General features: G+C 46.7%; 4 protein-coding genes across 4 annotated transcripts in view; 2 read left to right on the forward strand and 2 right to left on the reverse strand.

The window, feature by feature from the left end:
* Positions 1-3,472: 3,472 nt before the first annotated feature.
* LOC9647530 (protein RST1) lies at positions 3,473-9,958 on the reverse strand. The gene is made up of 23 exons (XM_024685372.1): positions 9,538-9,958; positions 9,203-9,472; positions 9,071-9,145; positions 8,788-9,022; positions 8,458-8,733; positions 8,221-8,411; positions 8,072-8,172; positions 7,826-7,901; positions 7,642-7,773; positions 7,513-7,594; positions 7,394-7,466; positions 7,174-7,339; positions 6,998-7,125; positions 6,857-6,948; positions 6,730-6,803; positions 6,480-6,668; positions 6,349-6,426; positions 6,125-6,304; positions 4,915-6,075; positions 4,241-4,855; positions 4,070-4,190; positions 3,895-4,013; positions 3,473-3,843 (listed from the first exon to the last, which is right to left on the reverse strand). Exons 1-23 carry the CDS (start codon positions 9,931-9,933, stop codon positions 3,532-3,534), a joined length of 5,142 nt encoding a protein of 1,713 aa, XP_024541140.1. The 5' UTR covers positions 9,934-9,958; the 3' UTR covers positions 3,473-3,531.
* Positions 9,959-10,277: 319 nt separating this feature from the next.
* Positions 10,278-12,514, forward strand: LOC9648033 (catalase-3). Its single transcript, XM_002980201.2, has 8 exons — positions 10,278-10,416; positions 10,597-10,693; positions 10,773-11,050; positions 11,115-11,891; positions 11,937-12,026; positions 12,079-12,146; positions 12,210-12,303; positions 12,361-12,514. Exons 1-8 carry the CDS (start codon positions 10,402-10,404, stop codon positions 12,418-12,420), a joined length of 1,479 nt encoding a protein of 492 aa, XP_002980247.1. The 5' UTR covers positions 10,278-10,401; the 3' UTR covers positions 12,421-12,514.
* Positions 12,461-13,626, reverse strand: LOC9647531 (acid phosphatase 1). The gene is made up of 3 exons (XM_002980364.2): positions 13,069-13,626; positions 12,807-13,016; positions 12,461-12,745 (listed from the first exon to the last, which is right to left on the reverse strand). Exons 1-3 carry the CDS (start codon positions 13,467-13,469, stop codon positions 12,550-12,552), a joined length of 807 nt encoding a protein of 268 aa, XP_002980410.2. The 5' UTR covers positions 13,470-13,626; the 3' UTR covers positions 12,461-12,549.
* A 65-nt stretch (positions 13,627-13,691) lies between these two features.
* LOC9648034 overlaps positions 13,692-16,762 on the forward strand; it is a 29,310-nt gene continuing 26,239 nt past the window's right edge. Inside the window, exon 1 of the mRNA XM_024685254.1 lies at positions 13,692-15,346. Coding sequence (XP_024541022.1) covers positions 13,699-15,346 — 1,648 coding nt within the window. The 5' untranslated portion in view covers positions 13,692-13,698. The remainder of the gene's footprint in view (positions 15,347-16,762) is intronic.

Below are 16,762 nucleotides of genomic sequence, written 5' to 3' on the forward strand. Positions count from 1 at the left end.
ATGGGGACTTTTCCCCCTTTTCCTTTTTGTACACTCTTGACGCATCTTTCCAGGGAGCCACCGGTTGACAAGGTTTGAATTCGCTAGCACAGCTTTATGCTGGTGAAGCAGAGAGAGTTGACACCCCAAATTTTGGCATCTGCATTCATGAGAGGCTGCACTATAATGTGCAAAGTTGACAACACCGTCCCAAGTTACGAAATTGCTGCTAGTTTTCGGTCAAGAACAGTAAACAGGGTGGGTGGCTCAAGAAAGCTTCTACCACCGCGTTAAGCCGCGTTAAGGCCGAAGCTTATTAAAGTCACAGGCATCCTAAACAAAGTAGTGACGATTCTCACCAATGTCCGAAAACCATGAACAGCCTAAGTTTGGAAGAAGGAAGAGCTGCCTTATTATTGGCAGGATGGCGAGAATGTTGTGCAGATAACAGTTTATGGTCTCCAAAACAACTTTTATTTTCTCAGTGCTGAGACTAAGAGACGTCTAGCTGAACTTTCAATCGGAGTCCCAGATACAGAAGTGGAAGCTGGAAATCAATCAGCCAAAGCAACAGAATGGCTCCATTTGCTGCTTCCTGACAGCTATAACCTTCCAATTCCAAACGTTTGTGACATTGAGAAGCTCGGTAAGAGACTCTGAAGTTAATACTTACAACTGTTTCCAAGGCTGTATAGCACAAGCCAAACTATCAGAGGAAGAACAGGAAGGAGCGTATTGCTGCAGCCTATCGAAATGAATTTGGCGAGAGTTTCGAACAATTTCATGGACGTCTGCTGATTGCCAGCATATGTATGAGGAGGAAAAAGAAAGTCTATGCTTCTCCATCGGATGCTAGAACATCATCATCACCGGTAAGTGTTGACCAAGTTCTCACAGAAAACCAGGTTCTGAGCTTGTGGCTAACAGATCATAGATGGATCCAGAACAACCCAATGTCAGAACATGGGAATAGGGTTCTTTGAGTATGATATTTTCTCGAAGCCGTCGTGTGGAGCACGCCACGTGTTACGTGTATATAAACGTGCTGAGGTTAGGGTTCAAACAAAGAGGATGAAGCTGGTACCTTTCTCGTGTGGAGGTAAGGCGCAGAATGTGTCTGCTGATCCGGTTAAACTGGTCTACAAGGTATCCTCATTCGATTATGTCCTAGCTAAAATGTTTATGGGATTTATCTCTGATGTTAGGGACGAGTGCTTGAGCTGCCAATTTCTTCCGATTTGCCCTACCCCAAAGTTGAGTTCAAAGGTACTTCTTTTCAGTATATTTGATTTGTACTATTGAGCTAGTAACAACATGAGGTCTGTTAGATGGCGGGAGAGCCTGGTGCTTAAGCCCTGAAGACGTTCTCACCAATTTCCAGCTTGAGAATTTTGGAATCGTACAAAAGGCAGGGCATATCCTGAAACCGGACTCAGTGCTGCAGGCAAAGCTGGAACAAGTTAGGATTTACGGGGCGGGTGACTTCACAAGGGAGAATTATATTGCCGGCCAAACCAGCAACGAAGCAGAGCAGGAAGAACAAGAAGAAAAGGAAAGCTTCGTTTTGGAGCCAGATGAGGAAAGTTCAAATCAACAAGTCGGGAAATTGGAGGTGATACTTCCTGGGACATACACTGGAGGTGAAGTTGTGATCACCTCTTGTCAAGGGAAGAAGCATGTGTCGGTGGCCACAAATGAAAGTACGACGTTCAGGTGGGTGGGTTTTACAACCGATGCCGCCTCTGTTGAGGTGAGAGAGGTGAAGTCAGGTTATAGAGTTTCACTCATCTACAAGCTCTACAAGGCAACTTGGGAGGCAGAGGTGGACTCTTTCCCACAGGGTATCTTGAAATCGATCCAAGAGGCTGCTGCTGATTTGAAGGACAAGGAGAAGTTGGTATATGCATGTGTCCATGACTATCCATGCACACACCAGCATGTTCTGAAAGATGAGTATGAGGATGTGACCTACGATGATGTTGTTCCGTTGCTAAAAGGTTCAGATTCCAGCGTTTACCATGCAATGAAGGATGCAGGCCTTCAAGTTAAGCTGTGTGGCCTTGTCGAATTCGAGTCAGAGACTTCAGACGAGATACGCTATGGGTTACATAATGGTTTTCCTGGCCTCCAGATGATACAAGAGCACTTTGATTTTAATTATGAGGACAGAGGCATTTCTGAGTATGCAGGGGAAGAGTGTCGAGCTGTGGTACCGCGGTTCCTTCATAAGGATGAGTCGAGAGGGATCTACACGGTAAATGAATCGATCAAAGCTGGTATAGTTTAACATATTGATTTTGCAGGATGGTTGGGGGGCTTTTGAAATGGTGGATCATAAACGAGGGTATATGAACTATGTGAAGAAACGAATGGTCTTAACTGGGGAGGAAAGCTCAAGGGATGATGCAGCAAAAAAGGCCAAAATGAGCTAGACACTCGGCCGCCAGCTACCTGGTGAACACACAAGTTTTCTTGCCTGTGGAATTTATGTTTCCTTGTAGAATAGGAGGTTAGTTGCTACTTTGGAGATGATAGTTGTGCCTTCATATATGAGTCTACATCTTCCTGTCACAAGCTCTGATTTTAACAACTCACGATTTGACTGTCTACTTGGTTACTTTGCAAATTCATACAGCACTTGCGTGCTGTTCTTTCGCAGGCTGTGGTTAAGTTTCCACGTTGGTATCAGACCACAACTCAAATCCGTGCAAGATGGTCAATCTTATGTTGAGAAAAGCAGAAGCTCATGAAAAGAGAGGAGGCTTGGCAGAAACACCGAGAGAGGGTACCTATAATCCATGGTGAATGTGTCCTTGCCAATCTTCCCGTCCGGATCGCTCGGCTGCTAGAAGGTCTTCACTGATGCCGGTCGTGCCATCGCAGCGGCACCAGAAGTTAAGTTTGTCGTGCTGGTCCTTTCATACCCGAATATTATAATTAGTTGCTCAAGTGAAAACCTCTAAATGAAACCTGACCTTGGACTTTTGGATCTGCTGCTTGTTAGGAAATCTGGCTCTCGCACTGAGCACAAGTTGTTTGCATTTCAGTTTCTCAAAACACACAATATTTCTCTATATATTTCAAAGTACTAGTATCATAATGCAGCTCTGTAAATACCTAATAGATGATCCTCATATATAACAACGAAGTTTCACATGACTAGAAGGCCGTACCTTGTTCACTGCGAGCGCTGCCTCTATGGTGGAATCTCCGCAGCAGGATGATTTCCTGACGCTGAGATCAGGGATGTCGGGATTTTCTGGGAAAATTCTGGCAAATGCTGAGGAATTCAAGACAGCTCAGATGGATCAAAACAGGTCGCATCGGTCTGCCATTAGCAGATTATTGTCCGCACGGATTTTCAACTCTGATATTATTACCAAAAACGAAAGGTTAGCATCCAATGTACCTTGTTCAATTCCTGAAATAACAGTAATAGTTAATATCCAGTATCTTTTGCTATATTAATAGTAAAATGGCTTGATATTTTTAATTTACCAATTAATTTTTAAAGGAAACCTTTTAAGAAATAAACATTTTTTACTACAAAATCTATGACATTCTCACTTTTGCAAGCAAGTCAGGAGTGGCATGCTCCCTAATTGAGATGGCTGCACTTTCCACTGCTCCAATTAACTCCTCTCCCACACTTCCTTCTTCCATGCTTCCACCCAGCTTGGCTACTCGTTCCATCACAGAGAAGAGTCTACTTGCCACAACTCGCGCGCTTTGATTCCATTTCTTCTCTGCCAAAAGCTTCTGCAAGCTATGAGGAAGCTGACGGACTATCTGTGGCTCGCTCAGAGTGAAGAGGTACGAGTCGGGGCTCCATATGCTCGTAAGCAATGCCATGAACGAAATGGCCTTCACAAACAGATCCCGAGTGAGTTCTTGCCCATGTAGAGAATGCCTTACCGTTGAGGGAAACTTTGATACGTAAGCTGTGTCTATTGTATCCAGTAACCACTCATGCTTATCTTCAAACTGGGCGTCCTTTAGAGCCAATGCACATTCGGTCATTAGCATCCAGTGTCCTGCAAAAGAAACGAGCTGAAGAGAAAGGACTGGAAAAATGCCAGTGAGGAGGAACCTGTTATCTGCCTGTCTAGCAGTCGAGAACGCACGACTTTCAGTGACGACAGTGGGAGAACTTTCATAGCGGCCAGCCGAGACCTTGCAAACGCAACCTTTCCAAAGCTTTCGTCCTGGATCTGCAAGCCAAACCTTCTATTATGTACTTCTGTAAGCGTATGTAGCTTACCTTGAAAACGTCTAGCAACCAGCTCGTCCTTGCGGGTTTCAGGCATTCCAGAGCTACTGACCACTCCATTGTATCTCTTTCGGTCTCTTCCGTGTCGTTGTGATCGATAAAACGTGCTGGAGACATGGATATTAGCTGTCTCATGCAGCTCTCGATGTGTACGAGAAGATCTCTTGTATCTGTGGCCCAGAACTTAGCAAGTCCCTTCCAACATTCGACTCTGCATTCGCGACCGTCGGTCTGGAGTTTGCCAAGTACTTGTATAACGTCGGCTAGAAGTTTCTCCATGCGGGCTAGCGAGAAGATTTTGTGGAGGTCACCGAGACGGCTCAGCACGACTGTCCGCAAACTTGTTTCGATAGTGACCAGCTTCGAGCCTTCACATACCTCGTCCAGAACACTTGCTAGAGGAGGAACTTTGTCGGCATGACGAAAAGAGAAGATCAAGCACCGCTTTCTAACGTCTCCATGATCGGGACCTGACGATGGCTGCAGAAACCATTCCTTGTGCTGCATGATTCGACGTATCAGACCTCCCCAGTCGAGCATAGGGAGTCTCGGAGCCTCTTCTAAGCATCGCATCACACTGATGACCTCATCACATGGAATACCGACCTGATCCAAAGAAAACATACGAAGATAAGCATCATAGCAGCTAAAGTCGCATTCTTTACCTTCGTCAATCCAATGCTGGACAGCCACTCGCTCAGCAAACGCAAGGTGCTGTGCGCTGGAAGACTTGACAAGCTAACCGGCTGATAGCTCCAACGAACTATTGCTCTAGTGGGCCGCTCACTACCTTCTGCTGACACCCGCCCTTGGCTCACACGTAGCCATGCAGTGTGCATAATAGCAAGGCACCACCTTGCGTAGCCTCGCAACCGGCCACCTTCGCTTGAATGAGAGATGCGAACTATTTGTTGTAACATTGTTCTCAGCGTCCCCCCGTGAGCACTGCTGAACATAAGAGGAGTTGTCACCTTGTTTCCAGCTTGTAAAGAAGAGACTACGTGTTGCTCGGCTCCTTGAGGTTCGAACTCTGAGGCAACACCAGCTCCAAGAGCGTTTGCCAGCCCGAGCATTGCTCCGAGACAGTAATGCGCATCTTCCACCTGCGTGTAGCCTCTGTGAAGAGTTTCCAGCAAGTCTCTCACTGTTTCCTGAGCCAGCGGATGTGCTCCTGTCTGAAGAACCTTTGCCACAAGGCCTCCATAACCGATGCAGCTAGCCTTGAAAACATGCGCAAGCCAAGGCTGTGAGCTCCGCCTTGACTGAGGCAAGTCGACGATCTGCCGCACGAAACTACCGAGCCGGCTCAATAGTGACTCTATCTCCGCCGACTCTAGTAGCTCAAGCCTGTCCGATGCTTCCACGCACGTCGGGAGCACCAAAGAAGCGCCTGTTGCAAGACACATCGTTCCGACTTCGTCAATAGAGTCTGGTATCCAAGAGAACACTGCTTGAGTGATACGTTTTACCAGCGTTGTCTTTCCTGCTTTGCCGAGGGGCGTCACCGACTTTCCCAAGGCCCATACCAGACCCACTATAGCCCAAAGGTCATCCTCCTCATTCCTTGAATCTTTCACGTTCGTTTCCTGAGTGAACACCTCTGTTGTAAAAAAGCTGTCTTGAGATAGTGCCAACATTGTCGAGAAAATCTGGGGACAGCGGAGAGCAAGCAGCTTCAAAACGCAGTGTACAATGTCGGACAGCAACGCGCATTCTTTCGAGCTGCCCATGCTGGAAAATTCTGACAAGAACAGGCTTTGGCAAGCGATTCCGAGCCCCGTAGCAGCTGACCCGACGACAAATGCGTTGTCGGCCTCGGTTGCAGACTGAATAAATAGTTAAGTTAGAAATGAAATCCAAAATCATGTAGCTCACCTGTATCAGCAAGCGCACTGCATTAGCTTTAACATCCCAGTCTGTGGGATGCAAGGAAGTTGTCAGCACTCCGAGGGACACGGCTGCCGAGCATTGCGCAGATTGATGCTCCAAAGACGATATTCTTGACTCAAGATATCTTGCAACAGAACTTGATGCCAAACTAGGTTGGCGTAACGACTGCATAACCTCAAGTTAGATAGGCTATGGCCACTCATACGTACCCGGGAAAATGCTGCCAAAGCAAGAGTTGAGTTTTCAGCAACTCGTGGGATCCCTTCCTCAGAAGCATCAATACAGGCCTGCTGCAAAATAAGTAAACACAACAGAAATTCGCACGCCAAAACTCTTTTACCTTGACTATATGTTCACACGCTACTTCAGCGTTTCCATGGAGTTGACAGCCGATTTTTAGCCACTGATGCATGAAGCAGGACCAAGAGAACAGCGAAATTAACACCATGATCAAATCTCCGGAAACATTTAAGGTTTTTGCGACTTCGAAGAATACGCTCTTGAGGCCTTCGTCTTCGACCCTCAAAGCCTGCAGATGCAGATGATTGTTGTAAGCTCCAAATAAATATAAAAAGCAGCTATATACTTACCGATTTCTTCGCCGTTGCTAAACTCCCTCGGCTTGCATTCCAAAAAAATAAGAGCGAGCCTGGATAGTCGTTTTCTGCAGCATACAAGAAAAATTTAATACAACGCAACAGCAACCCATTGTCTTACGAGTCGAGCTGGTAAATGTACGAGGAATGCTTTCTAGCATCTTTTCAAGCTTCGACATGATAACCTTCTCAGTAGTAGCTCTTTGCCGCGTTCTACATGCAAATAGACGTTACGAAAAAGATTGTAAATGAAAGCACGCACTTATGCTCGTAGTCAAGAAACTTGGCAACAAGTCTCTCGCATTGGTATTTAGCGGCAGTACTGGCCCCGCGTAGAAGTATATCCACATGCTTTCCTTCATTTACCATAGTCTCTTTGAGTAGCTCCACCTACTTATTCACACAGTTCAATTTGCTTAGAAATGCGTGTATGCATACCTCGTATTCACAAAGCGATTCTACAGCTGCTGATCTCGTTCGATACCACTCTTCAGATGGCTGCTTGTCACATGAAGCAAATTCCCAGAGCGCATTCAATACTGCATGGGCATCTTCAGCATTCAGATTGGCATCGAGAGCTCCATGCTTAAGCAACATGCAAAAACTACCAGCTTGAACTTTAGTATTTAGCTCGAGTTCCTCTGAAGAAATAACGTACCTTTCAGAAATCGAAGGGCTTATCGGAAGAGGTGAAAATAATTTCGCAATCACCTTCCAAGCCGTGTAAAAATCTAAATAATAAGAACTGAGTTCCAGAAAAAGATTTTGTCCGCTTACCGATAGCATCGTGGCCACAGAGAAACGAGAGACTCTGCAATCCCAGCGCCTTGACAACAGGTGACCTGCACTCTACGCAAGCCTAATTGAAAGGTATCAACAACTGGAACACTTCAAGCTCTTCTTTACCTGTACTGATAAAATAAGCTCTATACCCACATCGGGATCATGACCACACAGATCCCTCAGTGATGTCGCTCTGCTCAGTAGTACATCTGTTTCCTCTTTGGCTTGAGAAAACCATGACGGTACTAATGTTTTCTAACGGATAAGGACACTAAATCATAAGATGTTTTGCTACAGAACAATTTACCTGTAAGAAGGAATATGCACGATCCGTATGTTGCCAGATCTTATAGATCAATCGGATAGATGTTGCTTGAATACGCCTGCGAAAGAAGGAAAAAAAGAGTTGTTTGTTAAAATTTTAAAACAAGAAAAGATGACAATGCATGCTGGCAATTCTAAATCACTCATAAAGCCAGTAGTCTTGTATAGAAGTATTAAAATAGAAATGCATGAGGGAGAACGTACGCAATGAAGACACATTTTTACGCACAAATTTCCCTTATAGTCCACCATATGCTGAAGCAAATGCATGCTCAATGGCACGGTGGTTGGATGACCACATATATCCGGAAGAGCGTTCAAAAAAGCTATCTAGAAAGGTGAACAGTAAGTTCTGAAAAGCGATATCGTTTATCTTACCACCACATTTGTGTTCACGTCATGTCGTTGGTGATACTTCAAAGAGAACAGAAAGACGGGAAACAATGATATTCCCCATACAGCGTGATGTTGTCCTAATAAAGCCAACATATTGATGGCAAAACCAGAGATCTTTGACGAAGGGTGAAATGTCAGGGCAGTCGTCAAGATGGCGAGTAGCATGGGAAAATCTGAAGAAATAAGTCAGTAGTAATAAGCTATAAACAACACATTTACCAGAATCACTCAGATGAGTCGTGAGCGTCTTAAACCACGCTTCAACGTCAGCTTCCTTTGTCCACAGGGAGCATAACAGCTCATAGGCCAGTCCTCCCAGCTGCATGCTCTCACTCTTACCAGCTTTTACGTTCAGCAAACTTCCATCACTTAAGAGACGATCGATCTTCTTAAGCAGCGAGGTAGCTGCTTGTTTCAAAAGGCTAGATGGCGAGGTTAATATGTGCAACGTCGGAAATATCCAGAATAACAACGACTGTAAAGTGAAGTTGGAATCTGAAAGTATCGCGCACAGTCAGAGTTATTTTAGAAAAGATAGAAACAGAGGACCTTTTTCGAGCCAAGTCTGTGCAAGAGCAAGTATCGAAAGTTGTTCTTGCTCTAATTCTGATATAGCCAGAAGGTAAGCCAAGGACGCCAAGTAGACATCCAGCCTCTGAGGTTTGCTCGGAAGAAGACTTATCCTTCGCACAAGGCAGACAAATGGCAGAGACGGCAGGGAATGTGTTTTGCTCTCATGCCATAGCCCGAACAAAAGCTCCAGTATTGGACTGGTAAAATCCTCCTAAACATCATCATGTAACGTCACCACAGAAATGAAACGCACATATACCATTTCGGAGAAATGCGAGCTTTCCTCGAGCAAATCCATGAGTTCTTGAATCCCCTCGCATAGAAATTCTATATCCTGAAGCGTCCACATTAGTGATACAAACTTTGTAAAATACAATGAAAGGATACTTGCCTGGGGAGTCTCAAGGAAACGAGACTGGGCATACTGAATCAGTAGCTTCATCAATCCAGGAGCCAAACAGGGACGGGAGATGGCAATCGCACAGAGATTCGAGTGAAGCCCTCGAGCAAAACTGCTCCTCATTCGCGACGGATCGAAAAAAACACGCGTGAGAAACGGCTGGATGAACTGCATGGCACGTTGATGGTCACTCGCGTGCAGTAGAACGAGACGAACTTGCTGGATGATCGACGAGGATGTTTCTTCACGAGATTGTAGAGCCTAGCTTCCAACAGATAAATAAATTATCACAACGAAGGAGATGGAAAAACAAGAAAACTGAGTACCTTGAGAAGAGGATGAACTGTGATCGAATTGTCATGGCCAGCAACATGGAGCTGGCAAAGGAATCCAATCCCGCAAACCAAAACATGTAGCGAGATGGACGACGTCACTGAATCCAGCGACGCTTGCAAGATCATCACCGCCTGGCCGAGCGAAATCCCGCCCGATTTCGCAATCCTACACAGCTCCCGGACGCTCTGATCGACAATGCAGGGGTTCTGCGACGCGAGACATCGCATCAGCGCTTCCTTGCCGGATCCCGCTTGCGACATCATCAATGCCGCATCTGGCGCCGCTGCAAAGCGCTGGAATATTGAGCTCACCGCAACGCGCTGGAGGAGAGGATGGGGCGCCTGGAGCTTGTCGCAGAGGATCGCGAACGGATCCTTGGCCTCCATCGCTAATAGCTTCGCTCGAGCCCTAAATCCCCAGCATATTCTTTAATATTCTTATTCTTCGAATACTCGCATTTAGCCAGATTTAGCAACTCTTCGGCGCCATTCCCCAAAGAGAAAGAAAAATAAAAAAATTTCTCTCTCGCTCTAATCTCAATAATTCGTGTGGCGGCCACAGTCTCGCCATACACAACATAGCACGTGTACACCAGTCATACGTGGCCACAACGGCTTTTGAGGAGCACTTCTACCCGTCCGATCGCAATCCAACGGCCAAGAATCTCTATTTACTACGATGCTTATCTTTCCAAATCATCCACCCTTGGATCTAAGGCGCATCGACGGTCACTCTTTTTGGAAATATTCCTGGGTATATCCCTCGAGCCTTGGTTCATATCGCGAGAGGGCAAGGCGGTGAGGGCGCCGTGCCCAAAATCGTGTGCTAGCTTGGCGCGCGATTTCTTCCGCTCGATGGATCCCTATAAGGTTTGATTCTCACCTTTTGCGCCGTAGCAGCTAGCGTAGAGTAGCTTATTGATTCTTTGCGCATTGCGGTGCCGGATCAATCTAGAGCAGTTTCTTCGCAATCGTGGTCTAGGCCTCCATTTCTTGATCTTCTTGCTCGATTTGTTCACGATTTGACAAAATTTCCTTGGATTTCTCCAGTATCGCCCTTCCAGCGCCTATAATTCGGCCCATTTCACCACGAACACTGGCGCTCCTGTGTGGAACAACAATGCGTCGCTCACCGTGGGCTCTCGAGGTACACAATTTCTTTCTATCCATAGCCCAAAATACTTACTTCATTGTATCTTTGTTTTTTTTTTTTTTTTTCTTGCCAGGTCCTATCCTTCTCGAGGATTATCATCTGGTCGAGAAGCTGGCCCAGTTTGATCGTGAAAGAATTCCCGAGCGTGTCGTGCATGCACGAGGAGCGAGTGCCAAGGGATTTTTCGAGGTGACCCACGACGTATCCCACCTCACTTGTGCCGATTTCCTGAGAGCTCCCGGAGTGCAAACTCCCGTTATCGTGCGGTTTTCTACTGTCATTCACGAGCGTGGCAGCCCAGAAACTCTTCGAGATCCTCGAGGCTTTGCGGTCAAGTTCTACACTCGAGAGGTTTGTAGTTTTTTTGTTTGGCTTTCTTTCGTTTTTCTCAAAGAATGTGGTGTTGTGGATGCAGGGAAACTTTGATATGGTTGGAAACAATTTTCCCGTGTTCTTCGTCCGAGATGGAATGAAGTTCCCTGACATGGTCCATGCGCTGAAGCCCAACCCAAGGACTCATATCCAGGAGAATTGGAGGATCATGGACTTCTTCTCGCACCATCCCGAGAGTCTTCACATGTTCACGTTCCTGCTCGACGATATTGGCATCCCGCTCAACTATCGTCATATGGAGGGCTTTGGCGTCCACACTTTCACTCTCGTGAACCGGGCTGGCAAGTGCTCCTACGTGAAGTTCCACTGGAAGCCAACTTGTGGTGTCAAGAGCTTGCTGGAAGAACAGGCAGTCATCGTTGGTGGATCGAACCACAGCCATGCAACGCAGGATCTGCAAGACTCTATTGCAGCAGGGAACTATCCCGAGTGGAAGCTGTTTATCCAGACCATGGAAATCAAGAACGAGAACAACTACGACTTCGATCCTTTGGATGTTACCAAGACGTGGCCCGAGGATCTCTTCCCGCTGCAGCCCGTGGGTCGGCTAGTTTTAAACAAGAACATCGACAACTTCTTTGCGGAGAACGAGCAGCTGGCTTTCTGCCCCGCTTTGGTGGTGCCTGGAGTTTATTACACGGACGACAAGCTGCTTCAGACCCGAATTTTCTCGTACGCTGACACTCAGAGGCACAGGCTGGGGCCGAATTACTTGCTGCTTCCTGCGAACGCTCCCAAGTGTGCTCATCACAACAACCATCACGAGGGATTCATGAACTTCACCCACAGGGACGAAGAGGTATGACAAGCTTTTGCTTATACGTTCTATATCCTGTGTTTGCAGGTGAACTATTTCCCTTCGCGCTTTGATCCTTGCCGTCACGCTGAGCGAGTGCCTATTCCTTCTCACCCTCTCGGTGGTCGACGAGAAAAGGTTTGGCTATCTTCTCATTTTATGCTTTGGCAATAATGTTTTTCTCTTGTAGGTGATGATTGAAAAGGAAAATAACTTTGCTCAGCCAGGAGCAAGGTTCCGCTCCTGGCCTGCTGAGAGGCAAGATCTCAAACCTCTCTCTCAGCTAGTCATGTTTTAACTGAATCTCTGCTCCTCTTCCAGGCAAGAGCGTTTCATTGCGAGAGTTGTGGATGCTCTGTCCGACCCGCGCGTCACCCACGAAATCCGTAGCATCTGGCTCTCTTACTGGTCTCAGGTTAGACAAGAAAGAAAAGACAGCATGTGATCAAACTCAACCATGAAACGTGTGCAGGCGGATCGTATGCTTGGTCAGAAGATTGCAACGAAACTCAACGTGAAAGCCAACATGTAGACGGATAAAACTATATCTGTGTCCATCGTGGTGATCGTGGTGAAATAAAGAGGTACTAGTTTCAATTATTAAACAATCCAAATCTGCATTATTATTGAGGTATGTTTCTTGCATTGTCTTTCTTGACTTTTATTTGTTACCCGAGAGATCAGGCACCTGAGACTGTGGAATGCTCTTGTCACCACCTGTGTCTTGCTTGTTGCTCGTTGCTCCCTTGGTGTCATACCCAGCATCTTTCATCGATTTCTCGGCCGAGCCCCTGGACAGTTTGTTTGCTTTCTTTATTTCAACAAGGTTCTCGTCTTGAGTCTGGAAGAGTGGTCGTCTAGCAAGAGTAGCATCTGGTGTCATGACAGGCTAGCCAACGTTATCTAAAGCTCACAAACCTCATGAAGAGCCTCTTCCAGCCTCTGTAGCCCGCCCGGAGTAAGTTCCTCACAGTCGCACGCCGCAGTGACTCTGGGCGAGTGGACACGAGGAACACTGTCCAGTTCGTCCTGAGAAGCGTCCGGTAGAAGGTCCTCACTGGAACGATCGCCGGAGCGACGCCTCTGGCGGCCCACAAGTTAAAGTCAGTGTCGTTGTAGCTCCCAGCTCTGCAAAGTATTAACTTTCAACAGGGGAGGAAGAGATAGATCCAGACGTTACCCGAACTGCTTTGTAGCAAAGTAAGGCGTGGTTGAGAGGAGAGTACCATCGACATCAAACAGCCACGCATCAATGCCGGGCCTGGCGCAGAAAGTCTGGGCTTGCTGGAGTGCCAAGCTCGTTGCAGCTTGGACGTCGGCTTGGTACTGTGGCCCGGTGGTGTAGCTCCGGACGTATGGAACACACTCGGCAGGGACCCTCCAGCTCAAGAGGTTTCCAGACGCCACGCTAAACTGGAAGCTGCGACAGTAGGAATCCACGGACTGGGACCTTGGATCTCTCGGCGGGAGGGAAATGTCCTCGGGATTTAGCACACCAGCGAGCTCGATTGAGAAGGCAAGATCAAACGATGAAAGAAGAAGAACAAGGAGAAATCGAGCAAGAGCAAGAAAAGACACCATTGTGACTACGAAAGTTTCTCGACATGGACGACTTAATAGGCGTTGTTGATGATATAAGCATCTTATTAATCAACATAAAGCTATACAAAGAACTTTCCCGTACTCCCATTATGCAAAGGGAATAATCACTTTATTCTCCATTTACTTACAGTATTAAATTTAAAAGTTACTATATAAGCTTTCATTCCAATCCACAGCATAATCTGTTTGAGCACAGAAGATTGGAGTTATGGCGGAGTCACAAGGCACAGCCAAACTGATGTTAAATCCAAGGGAGAAACTCACTGGAGCGCTTGTGATTGGCATCGCATTTGCAACTTTTGTTGCAACACTTGTGGTCACTGCCATCTTCGCGGTTCCAGAGATGAGCAAGCCACCTCAAGGGGATTATTACCCAGATATCGTCAAGGAGGACATGTGCTCTACTTGCTGGGAGGCCACCGTCTTTGCCACAAGCTCCGATCCATTCTACCAGTGGGTCTCTGATTCCTCACTCCCGGATGCTCTTGACGTCTCCCAGAGGGGAACGCTTGCATACCAGAGGGCCAGCATCTGGCGTGTTTCGGGCAATATCACCTCTACAAATGAGAGCTCTTTGTATAGCTCGCCAGATCCCCGCATTCTTGGAGGAGAGCTTGTCAAGAGAAGCAGGACTCTGGTGTGGAAGATGACAGTCTACTGGGGGATGAGTGTAAGAACTTGTTTCACCTTGCCAGGATCCAAGGATGATTCGTGTCTTTACACAACCCCGATCGTCCAGACCGCTCCTGGATCATATGCAGCGCTCTTGGTTGGCGTTCCGTATCGGAAGGCTTCACAGGAACCATATGCCGTGGAGAGCAGCGCTTTGTATCTGGACAATAGTGCGGTGTATTTGACAAACTTTGTGAGCAACGCTAGAACCGGTGCTGGATTGAAGCTCCAAAGCTCTGGCAAAGAAATCAAGAACTACGTCTACGAAGGCCAGGTTTGCAACAGGGCCTCCCCGATCCTCGTCACCCCGGACGTGGTTTCTTACATGGGTTTTCCAAGCTTCCAGTGCGCTTGCGATGGTAACCTTTGCCTTGTGGGTCTGAACATCACTGGCACAGCTTCGAATGAGGATGATATTTTTCCTCTGAAACTAAATGCCTCCGGGTGTGGCCAGGGCAATTCGTTTTGGGATTACGATAGGTATCCTTTGGAAGAGAATAGAACCATCTTCTACTCTTACAGCCCGAGTCGGGAGACATCGATACTACTCCAGGTGAATTTCAGCACAACATTCGATATGGTAATCTTTGGTCCCAACCAGATACTCAAATACTTTGTTTCTTGCACTGAGGACACGATCCAGAAGAAGGCTCCGAGCGATGACACACTAGTGTCAGATCTGCAGAAGTGCTTGAAAAGTCCAATTGTTGCCGTGAGCCCTGCCTTTGACAGAAGAGTCGCTGTGAGAAGATACCGATCTCGGGTCTCGCTGGAAGGTCTCATGGACACCTTCAATTACAAGGTTCCAAGTGACAAGGACGACAACTTCTTGTGTGGCATGGACGAAGGCCAGTCAAAACTGGCGGACAAGCTGTGCACGGTAAGCTTGCAGGATCTAAAGAGCTCAAACGAGATGCAAAAGCTGGAGAAGCGCTTGAGGGAGTCTCTAAAGGTGGCGGACGTGCATAGGTTCGTGAAGAAGGAATGGGAGAGCACTTCGTCGCAGAGATCAGACATAACTGTTGGGATTGTCACAGCAGTGGTGACCATCCTTGTGACCATCTGGGGGATGTTCAACAGGGATTTGCAAGAGGTGGAGGCGTTGATCTTGAAGCGCGCAGGCAAATTCACCAGGGTTGTGGAAGCGACAATAGGACTTCCACTGTTTAAGACGGGAATTCGGGGTTTTCTGCTCTTGGGTGTGATCGTGTGGAACATGTTTAACGTGTTTGTCAGCTTGAATGCTGTGGGAAGTGAGCCCCGGCTTGCCACCTCAAAAACACTACTCCAGCAGCTCGACGGGATCTCGTTCTTGGTGACTACAACTTCAACAGTTCAAGTGACTCCATCTTGGATTATCTTCTTTGCAGCGTGCTCGTTTGCAATCTTTGTGTTTGCCATAGTAACTTTCGGTGTGTACGTTCGCATGCGCTACGTGGAAAGAAAAGAAGAAGTAATTGCACCAGCTTAAATCATGCAAGTTTATACAATTAATATGTATTGTTTGATGAGTGCCACAAAAATTGGATATAGATAGAGCTCAAGAAAAAGAGAAACTGATTAAAGTGAAAGTAACTAAAAAGTGGCAACCCACTCAATTTCATGCTATCTCTCATGTGTTACATGTTTTTGGTATCTGGAATTTGTATAGCTTTCGCTTTTCTAAGGCATACAGCTTGCTTTCATGATGCAGCCTTTATCTATTGTATTTGAAAGCAATGATTCCAAGCATCCGTCTTTGGAATATAAGTTACTTACAGCCAGCTCTGCCGCGCCTTTTTCTTCCTCGTAGAGGTAGGCCGTGGCCGTGCTATGTAGAGTATCTGCTTTTGGTATCTGGAATGTGTATAGCTTTTGCTTGTCTAAGGCATACAGTTTGCTTTCATGAAGCAGTCTTTATCTATTGTACTTGAAAGCAACGATTCCAAGCATCCGTGGAATAGAGGTTGCATACAGCCAGCTCTCGTGCTTGATTGCAGCACCACCGGGTGTTTTTGAAGATTCCCGACCATGGCACACTGGTGCTCTTATATCAGCCCCATCCGAATAACAATAATTTACTATCATAGCAATACAGTGCAGGTGTTCAGTTGTAGTGCGAATCGCCAAAAAATCTCAGGGGCTGGTCTTTTTGTGCTCATAGTTTCAAGCTGTTCGCCGCAAAATTCGTAGGAGTGGATCTACTTTCTATTTCTCTTGAGCTCTGCTCTTGCAGGGATGATTGCGTCTTTCAACGCAGCAATAGCACATTAATCAAATAGTTTTGAAATACATTTGTAAAACTTACTTCAGTATAGTGACCTATGATCAATTTTTTTGTATCCAAGAGGGCAAAAGAGAATAAGTCTTTTATAAAACTAGTAGTGTAGAATGCCGTTCTAATGAGCGGGCGAGTGGAGCAGCGAGTGGAGCGACGCCAGCATGTTCTGCAGGCCGAGGTTGAAGCCGAGCATGAGCTGGTTGACGCTGCTCTTCTGATGGGATGCAGCCCAGCGGGCCCACCGACGCCACCACCATCCTCAGGCGCCCCCAGGCGGTACAGCTCCTACACACCACGTTTATTCCATCTTAGCACGCTCTGAGGGCGCCACATATATGCT

This window comes from Selaginella moellendorffii, unplaced genomic scaffold (assembly GCF_000143415.4).
Source record: "Selaginella moellendorffii unplaced genomic scaffold, v1.0 SELMOscaffold_44, whole genome shotgun sequence".
NCBI lineage: Eukaryota > Viridiplantae > Streptophyta > Lycopodiopsida > Selaginellales > Selaginellaceae > Selaginella > Selaginella moellendorffii.

Coding starts and splice junctions, on each gene's coding strand:
- LOC9647531 (XM_002980364.2), bottom strand. CDS start 13,469: ATGGTGTCTTTTCTTGCTCTTGCTCGATTTCTCCTTGTTCTTCTTCTT. Junction 13,017..13,068: donor TTTGCTACAAAGCAGTTCGG/GTAACGTCTGGA, acceptor AATACTTTGCAG/AGCTGGGAGCTACAACGACA. Junction 12,746..12,806: donor TGGAAGAGGCTCTTCATGAG/GTTTGTGAGCTT, acceptor TACTCTTGCTAG/ACGACCACTCTTCCAGACTC.
- LOC9647530 (XM_024685372.1), bottom strand. CDS start 9,933: ATGGAGGCCAAGGATCCGTTCGCGATCCTCTGCGACAAGCTCCAGGCG. Junction 7,902..8,071: donor GTGGACTATAAGGGAAATTT/GTGCGTAAAAAT, acceptor CTTCTTTCGCAG/GCGTATTCAAGCAACATCTA. Junction 7,340..7,393: donor AGCCCTTCGATTTCTGAAAG/GTACGTTATTTC, acceptor TCAAGCTGGTAG/TTTTTGCATGTTGCTTAAGC.
- LOC9648033 (XM_002980201.2), top strand. Junction 12,027..12,078: donor TCGGTGGTCGACGAGAAAAG/GTTTGGCTATCT, acceptor TTTCTCTTGTAG/GTGATGATTGAAAAGGAAAA. Junction 12,304..12,360: donor GGCTCTCTTACTGGTCTCAG/GTTAGACAAGAA, acceptor AAACGTGTGCAG/GCGGATCGTATGCTTGGTCA.